This window comes from Pezoporus flaviventris, unplaced genomic scaffold, assembly GCF_033815535.1.
Source record: "Pezoporus flaviventris isolate CSIRO_AGI_PZ_B2104156 unplaced genomic scaffold, CSIRO_AGI_Pfla_v1 ptg000036l, whole genome shotgun sequence".
Lineage (NCBI taxonomy): Eukaryota > Metazoa > Chordata > Aves > Psittaciformes > Psittacidae > Pezoporus > Pezoporus flaviventris.
This window is the reverse complement of record NW_026892584.1, coordinates 40007345-40016452: the sequence shown is the minus strand read 5'-3', so window position 1 is coordinate 40016452 and position 9108 is coordinate 40007345. Positions and strand designations below refer to the sequence as shown.

The 9108-nt window shown below is 36.8% G+C and overlaps 1 protein-coding gene across 7 annotated transcripts in view; it reads right to left on the bottom strand.

Annotated features, from left to right (window-relative positions):
* Window positions 1-9108, bottom strand: part of WDR20 (WD repeat domain 20) — a 50783-nt gene that overhangs the window by 4337 nt on the left and 37338 nt on the right. For 2 of the 7 annotated variants that reach the window (XM_061464030.1, XM_061464032.1), the window contains one exon: window positions 7808-9085. The exons of 1 other annotated variant lie outside the window; for it this stretch is intronic. In XM_061464030.1, coding sequence (XP_061320014.1) covers window positions 7808-9085 — 1278 coding nt within the window. Of the gene's footprint in view, window positions 1-2199; window positions 2877-4694; window positions 5525-5994; window positions 6062-7807; window positions 9086-9108 lie in introns of those variants that run through there. 4 more of the 7 variants (XR_009745194.1, XR_009745193.1, XM_061464038.1 and 1 more) reach the window with 4 other exon arrangements.

Sequence of the window (9108 nt, the reverse complement as noted above, 5' to 3'; positions counted from 1 at the left end):
TCAAGACGATACCAGTATTAAAAAAAAAAAAAAAGGCACCAGTAACTACTGAGTTAATATTTTCTTCATGTAATTAGAACAGGATTCACTGGAGCCAAAGATGCAATCATATGCTGTTTCACTAATATAGAAAATAAACTGCAAGTCTGAACACACAAGCAGGAGATGGGAAATGGATGGCAATGTGCTACCTCACAATGCTCCTGGCACATGCTCAGCCTTCGCCCTCCTCCAGCCAAACAACTCAGCTCCTGCTCAGTAACTCGCTGGACTGCTGTCAGAACTCTGCACCTCTTGCCTGCTTTCTGTTTAGAAATCAAAAAGTAGAAAAATGAAAGGGTCCAATGTAACAACCAACATAAAAAAACCCTGGGGTGTCTCCCAGTGCACTTCACTGAAACAGTTAAACCAAGTTTTAAAAAAGGCTGAATTAATCACTGCCCATACAAAAATAGCACTGATTTGTTAAAGCATTTCTGCTATTGCTAGTATATGAAATAATGGGGAGGGGATTTATGATTCAAAGAATATTCCATATTTATTCCTGTAAATAAAAATTCCTGTAATTTATTCCTGTCCAGAAGTGTGATATTCCTGAAGTAATGTGAAAAAGCCATCTGGACCTTTGTTTGACAGAAGAGCCCACAGTCCAATACAGTATTTGAGCAACAGCAAAATGCCAAAACAGAGTGAGATTTTTCACATTTGTTTAAAATTCTGTAGTCAAATCAGCTGAATTGGTTTTAAGAGTTACATGAACAAAATCTCCAACAGTTTCTTATCCAAACGATTCAGCATTTATTAGCTTAAGTCTCTGAACCGCATATACTCACTAAATTAAGATACTAATGTAATGGAGTCATAAAAATCAATTGAGAATGGTCAAGGAAGCACATGCTGAACATTTACATAATATACAAGATACATTTTGTATGGGATTTAGGGGGATACAGCAAAGCTGATAACTTTACATAGTCTATGTATTCACTTAACAAGAGTTTTAAGTGTATTATTTGTCTTCTGCTTCCCCTTTTAATTCTTTGTTCTAGTACTGTTACAGGAAAGTATAAATGCTTAAACCATTTGATACTGCTAAAAGCATGTAGCAGCATCAAGGGAGTTTCACTTTTGACTTTTCTGTGTACATGAGGGAGTTTCTTCTCCTGAGAGGTGTATCACCATTTATTCATTGCCAACAAAAAGAAAAATCAAGCCTGCTAGAAAGCCAGCAAACTAACTAAAAATCTGCCTTGTGGCATTAGGCAAGAGTGCTTCAAGACCAGCATAGGACTGGCAAATGGAAGATACACAGATGCAAGAGAAAAAAAGTAAGATGCTACTATGTGAATCAGAATCACAGACTACTGGGTTGGAAGGGACCTCAAGAATCATCTGGTCCAATTTTCTAGGCAAAGTATGACCTAGACAAGATAGACCAGCACCCTGCCCAGCATAATCTTGGAAGTGTCCAATGCTGGGGAATCCACCATTTCCCCAGGGAGATTATTCCCATGGTGGATTGTTCTCATTGCAAAAATTTTTCTCTAGTGTGCTGGGAAAAGCAGAAAAGGCTTTTGCCAGCAGAAACCTTATCTGGCTCGAGCAATAGAACTTCAAGCTTCGTTTCAGTAGTAACAGCTCCCATACTTAAAGGTTTCTTCAGCTTCCTCAAACACAAAAGCCACTAAGATTTAAAATTTTCAGATTAGAAAAGAATGAAATTGACCTAAATCAGGGAAAATATCAGGGAAAAGCATATGACTTAAAGCAATACAATTTGGGTTAGTTGTAAAATAAGTGTGGTCTTAGCAGGAGAAGAAATGAACCAAATGAATTTGGTAAGGTTGATGAGCACCTACCAAAAACCCCACTTCAAAATGCAGAAAATAATGTGAACATACAAGTTATTTCCTCAAGATTTTTGAGCAATGTTATTAAAGACAAGCAAGACAACTTTCATGTTCCATGACATCTTTTGCCAAAGTATCTTCTATGACCACAGAACTTGTGGAAGATAGTTTCATTTCATCCTTGCATTGACTGCTGAGAAACTAGTTTGACCAACCAGTTCTTGCATCATTTGACGTAACTGGATGTTCCCAGAAGCTATCAGGACGGATTTCATTTTGTTCCTCCATTGGTATTTGTTCTTTATACTTGTATATTTTTATATTTTATATATATGTATGTATATACACATATATTTGTATACACACATATTTGTATACACACGTATATATACACACACCATCACAGTGGTCAGTCAATACCTTCTGAAGTACCAGAAAGTTCTTAAGTTCATGTAAGAAAGATTGATTTCCTCAGCTTTATTCTACAGAGCATTTTTGCTTAACAGATGAACTGAGTCCTACCTCAATTAGTCTCGGCCCAAAGCAGCTAACTGCTTCTCAACAGTTAACTGAAATTTCTTAAAAGTGCCTCTGAAACACTTTAGTAAGTGCAAGTTATTTGGCTCCTTCATCGGTTAACACAGAACCACAGCTGCAAGGGTGATGCAATCCCTAGGCCACTCAGATGGAAGGAGAACATCTTGAGTCTTCACCTAAATTGGTTCCAAGAAATTTTGCAGCCAGAGTTTTGGACTGGTTTATAGTTTTAGTTGAGACGAACTTAGTTCTAGAGAAACCACAGCTTTTCTAGACAGAAACACCTGAATCAGCCATACCCGCAGGGCTGTAAATTCGGCATTCATTAGGTAAATATCAAGATCCAAGGCTGGAATAAAAAACATACCCCGCACCAAAGTCCACTAAGGAAAGAGCTCCTGTAGAGTCCTAGAATAAACAACACTCTGCCCCAGCTCCTATTTCACAGGTAGGCAGAGAGGATCTAAATATGTCTGTGTTTAACTGAATCTGAGTTTAAACCAGCTTGACAAGTCGTTTGGTAAGTATTCTATTTCTTATTACTCTAGTCCTAAACAAAAGCAAGTATCATGAAACATGACCTTATCAGCAAGATTTAAACATCAAAACATACGCATCATCTTGAGATGAAGTGAAATATTTACTCAGAACAGGTTACAGGATGTGATTATGTTCTTACTTTAAAATATGGCAAGTTAACAGCTTTCATTGTGGCCATTTGTTAAGCACGTTACGTTAGCATAAGACCACCTAAAGACTGCAAGATAAATTAAAACTCAAATGTGGAAAGGACTATTGAAAGTTATCTACATTTACAGTTCAATCACACATTTTTATTTAACATCAGTATACAGAGGACAACCCCAGCAAGTTATTTTGTAATGTCAAGTATTTAGTAAAGTTCTTCAGCTGTAACAGTGACAACAGAACAGCTAAAAATAAGCAGTATGAAACAAACATGATCTTCTTAAAATTATAAATATACCAACAATACTTCTTAAAGCTTAATTATTGCAACAGTTAAATTAACAATAGTTCATGTTAGAAAGGCTCTATGAAATTTATTCAAGTTGTCAAGAAATTAGATGGAAGTGTAAAAAGGAAATACATATGAATTTTACTTCTGATTTTCACTAAAGGTAGTCAATACAATTTTGTACAGTATCACCTAACATGTCAATCTTTAACAAACTCAGTATACAGAATTCATAAAATGCAGAAAAAATAGTTTAATCTTTACACGTAAATTGACAGTAAGTTAACTGACACAAATTTTATTACTGTAACATAAGCAGGCCAGCATTTTAAATATTAATTTAGTAGCTTTATGTTGTTAAAGGGGCAGACGTATACAGTCATTCCAAGTACATATTTTGAATAGGTGATAATTCAGAACATGGGTTTTCTAAAACGTGTTTAGTAAAAGTAATGTTATTTCCTAATCCAGACATCCTCATCATAAAGCCTTTACAGGGTTATGATCTCTCCTGGCTGTATTCAAGCCACTAGTCACACCTCCTCACGCACATGCCCTGCTATAAATACACATACCTTGCTATAAATATCACACCAGTGTTCTAGGTTTAAATTCACCCTGACAATGCAGGTATGCTATGTGCAACTTTGCTATTATGCACATTACAGAAAGCCTCAAATTTTAGCTTGGTAACCTGAAGTCATATAGCTGTGTTTCAGTTTTACTATAATCATCCCTGAAGTTTATACAGATACCGTATCACGTTGAAAGAACTCTATTTGATAGTACTTAAATACCAGCAATTGAACTTCAATTGTAATGATGAAATGATCCTTTCCACTGAGGAAGAATTAGTATGTATAGCTGCTCATCTCACTCAAATATAGTACATGAATGTTTAAGTACTTTCACTAAAACAGAAGTCATACTAAAACATGATACTGTACTACAGTTGTAGTTAACTAGAAAATTCAAGGATGTTATAATTTAAGTCTAAGCTCTCCTGTACAATAAATCAAATAAATAAATTCCATGTGCATTTGTTTTACAAAATGGTAGCATGTTTATCTTGCCAGGTTATACACTGCCATTTCACCTGTTCATTCTCTGGCCAATCTTACCTTGAGCTTTCTTACAAAGGAAACTCATCAGCAAGTTTCACTTAGATAATATGGAGTCACTGTACAAGATGATCAATAGTTAATTCTGAAGTCAAACACAGGAATCACATAGATAGTTCCTCTGATTGCTAAGTTCAGAGAAAGCTTGTTTTGCATATCCAGGTACCACTTTGGTTTTTTCAGAGTTCTGCGAGTTGTTTCTGAGTGGGGTTGTTTTTAATTGCTTCTGCAAGTCCTGTAACTCAGTCTGAAGTAGCTATAAAGATAGCACATGAAGTTTACCTTGGTTGCTTTAAAATTACTTTTCTGTGTTTTCAAATGAATACAACACTTCTATAATCCCATTTAGAGTTCTCAGCAGGGCCTAAGAAAGATGGGGGGGGGGGGGGGGGAAGGAGGCAACAGCTAATTGTTACCATGTTGAGAAGAAAGTTCTTACTCTTGCTAAGGCAATCTATTTTTCTCACCACCCTGAACATTCTTCCATAGACACAGGCTACAAAAAACAAGAGTAAAAACTGGAACTAATGAACCCTTAGCCTCATTCACCTTGTTTCTAATTGAATTTTGCCATTCACCTCACTCTGAATGGGCGTTAGTACAGCAGTTCTGGAAGTGCAATGCAAGAATGGTATATCCAGTGAGGAAGCTCAAGGTATGATTATGTATACACAAAGCAATTTAAAAAGTTTATAACCAACTGTCAGGCCCCTCTGTAAGGGCTGTACAGCCTAATAAATATCATAAGGATGACATCTGAAGAGACATTTATTTCTCCCCCGTCACCTCCCCACTAAGGGCAGCAACAACCCAACCAGAAGAGAACTTGTCATACACTGTCCAATTATCCAGCACATCTTTTGATGGCTATTCAAAATGAGAGAGAAAGGTAGCGCTGGCTCAATGGAAATTATGTTGGACACTGCAAGCCTGCTTCAGTTTTCCATCCAATTCTTTCTTTAGACTGGCAGTGGCATGAATTTAATGAAGGCCTTCAGAGGCAATGATGGAAGAAGCAGCAAGATTCAGAGGCTTTCACTCTAGAGTTGGCAGACAAAAAAGTGATGGAGTTTCAAGATCACTTGGGGACCCACATTTCAAAAGGAAGACTAGAAATAGCAGCTTTAAACCCCAGAGTAAAGGGACAGACTAGGATAAAACAGCTGGCAAAATGGAAATGATGGCATATAACCCAGTAAGAAAGACATTACCACGAGTGTTTCATACTTCAACAATTTTCATTAAATAAAATTAAGTGCTTTCCCATAAACAAAAAGGGTGCTCATAAAGTCCTTCTGGCACAAATATTTTCCTATCGAAGCCCTGTAAACATGCCACCAAAGTTTAGTTTTTACCAGCAGAGTGAGCTCACTAGAAATGCAAGTGAAATCAGAAAAAAAAAAATCATTTCAAAGTTTCTAAGTAAATACTTCCTAAACAATATGGCATTTACATCAGTGTGCAATATATTAATTTTGAAAGTGATAACTTCAGCATGAAAATTACTTACCTGTAATTAAAGTTTTCCACATTGGCCAATACATAAATCCTGATTTTTGGTACTGCATACTTTATCTCTGAAATATTTGAAATGTCATATTCCAAATCAAAGTCAACACACAAAAATATTTAAGTTATACCCAGCCTAACAAAACCCACCTCAGCCACTGGAAGTAATTTAACAGCGTAGTGTTTAGTAGTACATAAAGGAGTTTTAGAACAAAAGGAAAATATAGGGCACACTGGAAATCTGAAGCAGTGCTGTACATTTATAAAGTTAATTCATGAGACTTGAATTGCACCAAGTCACAGAAGTGGTAACTGCCTTAGCATTTGCATTCAGGACAAACATTTTAAATAGTTCAGTATTTTGGGGGATGCTCTTTTTTTTTTTTTTTTTACTAAATTAATGCTGGCTCTGTAGTTGTGAGGCAAAAAATAGTTTTAGGTAAACTCTTCTTCCTTCTCCCCAAAAAAGGGCTTACAACTTTTAGGTTCAGATTCAGCCTTCAACTATGCATTAAGATGCAGAGCAGACATAGCTCTGTGCATACCTGTGTTGTGACAAATTTGATAACATCTCAAAGATAATTACACTATACGAACAAGTTTAAGAAAAATTACCGAGTTTTACTACAAAGCTTCTATCAATGAAGATGTGGTATATAAATATATACAGTACCTCCACTTCAAAAGTCAGATTTATGAACCAAATGGTTAAAAGCTTTATGAACCTAATGAACAGCAGATTTTCATTTAGGCTGCCCAACATGGCTATTAGCAGATTACTTAATTTTCTTCAGGTGATAACCTACATTTTCACAAAAATAACAGTGTTTTTTGGTAGATCAACTCTGGTGATGCTTTCATAGCTGTATTCCTTTAAAATGTTGCTGGCAAAAAGAGCTATTGTAGCACAAAGTACTTTTTAACAAAATAATCACTATGGTTAGCTTCATTCAAAATTTAGCTTGCTATGCATTGGACAGAAGTAAAATGAAGTTTTATCTGTGTTCAAGTGCATTTAACAACACGATTTAAAACTTGTAGCATATCTTAATGAGGGTTCAACTGATAGAATAGGTGCCATCAAAAAACACAAGTTTGTTGATGATCAAACTGCCTAACAAAACCGACAGTAACTGAAACTACTCAGAGAAAGCTGGCATGGTTTTCCCTAATTTAACAAATACATAAATCAAGACATGGCTAAAATTAGAGTTCTTTGATTATACCGAGTCACAATTTCAAGAGCATAAGCTACAGTCAGTAAAGGGCTAGCAAATTTGTGCATAAAATGACTGATGGTTTAATAAGAAGTGATTTTACATTAAAGGCAGGCCACCACAGAAAAGGATAGACGAATAAACACTTTGGTTTTAATTTTTTTCAGAGGCTCATATTTCTCATTAGACTTAAAAGCCGCAGCTTTTCACAAGCTACTCTCACTAGAAGTGTTGTATTTTGTAGAAAACATTAGAAGGATTATCATTATTTTAGTGATGGACAGGTTTTACTTCAATCTTCACATAAACAGCTTTCACCATATTGTGGTTATGCTTAAGTATAAGAACACTGATCAATAGTTTAGATGCACAGTATTTATTTCTTCTGCTGGAAGGCAACTATACTTAATTGTATCCAAGACACTTCAAATCATTCAGAAATATGGCATGCAGTATCCAAAAGTATGGCTCTGAGGATTTTTTTTTTTTTTACATTAAGCATAAAGAAATTTTATAGTCAACATTCATTTATATTTCAAGAAAACTACCTATTCAGAGTTCTAGTTCTTTGATGCAGCATTAAGGATTAAAACTTACCACTTTACCAGGCCTTGCCCATGTGCAAATAAATCCCTCCTGACAAGCAGTGACTATACAGTCTTCAAGAAAAATTAACACAGTCAGTCTTTCATGTGCTATCTTTTTACAGATAAGAGGCTCTAACAAGGGAACATCTTCCATTCGGGGACAGAGAGGTGTTCCCAAAGTTTTAGCTGGGTCCGTTTTGGTTTTAGTAACTAGGTTCAGTTTGTCACTGCTCTTGCTAGATATATGTCCCATGCTATGATTTCTCTTGTGATCTTTTTCATGGTGTCTTTCCTTCCGATCATGTAGTGATAAGGTTGCAAATTTACTAACGCCAGAAGCAATGGCACCATCCATGACACTGCTTTTACTGCCAGCATTTGAGACTGCAGAATGTGGAAGGCTGTTTGACCGTGGAAGAGGAGGGGGTACAGAGTTTCCAGGTGTTGTGATACTGTTTCCATTACTTCCTGGGTTAGTTCCACCACTTCCAGCAGGTGGACTTGTGGCATTCATGACATTTGTATGTGTCCTTGCTCTTGAGAGAGGTTGGTGGGGGAAGAGGATATCTTCTGTAAGATCCCACAAACAGAGCTGTGTGTCCTGGCCTACGGAACCAAATCTATACGTAACGCTTACTGGACGACTGTCTGTAGAGTTCCTTTTGGATAGCCTAGATTGAGTACTATTTGCTCGATCTCTGCCAAAATGAAGGTCTTGGAAATCCTCATCACTTCCACTAAATTCCATCGGGTCACTCTCTTCTACACTAGTGGTATATGGATCAAATGCAACAACACTGACCCATGACTTATGTCCGTGGCCTCTCGCTATTACTCGACAGTCCACAAAAGACCATACTGTTACCAAGTCATCCTCTCCACCTGTCACTATGTATTTCCCATCAGGACTCCAACACACGCACAGCAGTCCTCCAAAGTAGCTTTTCATTGTACCATGCAATTCCACTGAATCAAAGTTAAACACACGAAGAAAACCATCCTGGCTCACACATGCCAAGAACTTCCCATCTGGGGAAAAGGCAAATTCATTCAGGGCACCCTCACCTACTGTCCATTTAAGCAGAGGGTTTCTTGTAGATTTACTCTTGCAAGTGTGTACTGCAAAACTTTCTCCTTGTTTAAGTAGCTGGTAGTGCGGGACTGTGGTACCACAAGTGTGCTCCACGTTATACAAGTACATATTGCCACTGGAATGAGCTACTAGGAAAAGGCTTTCCGAACCTGGTACCCATTTTACACAGGTTACTCTGGACTTGTCTATTAGTCTCTGCGAAAAACAAAGAAGATACA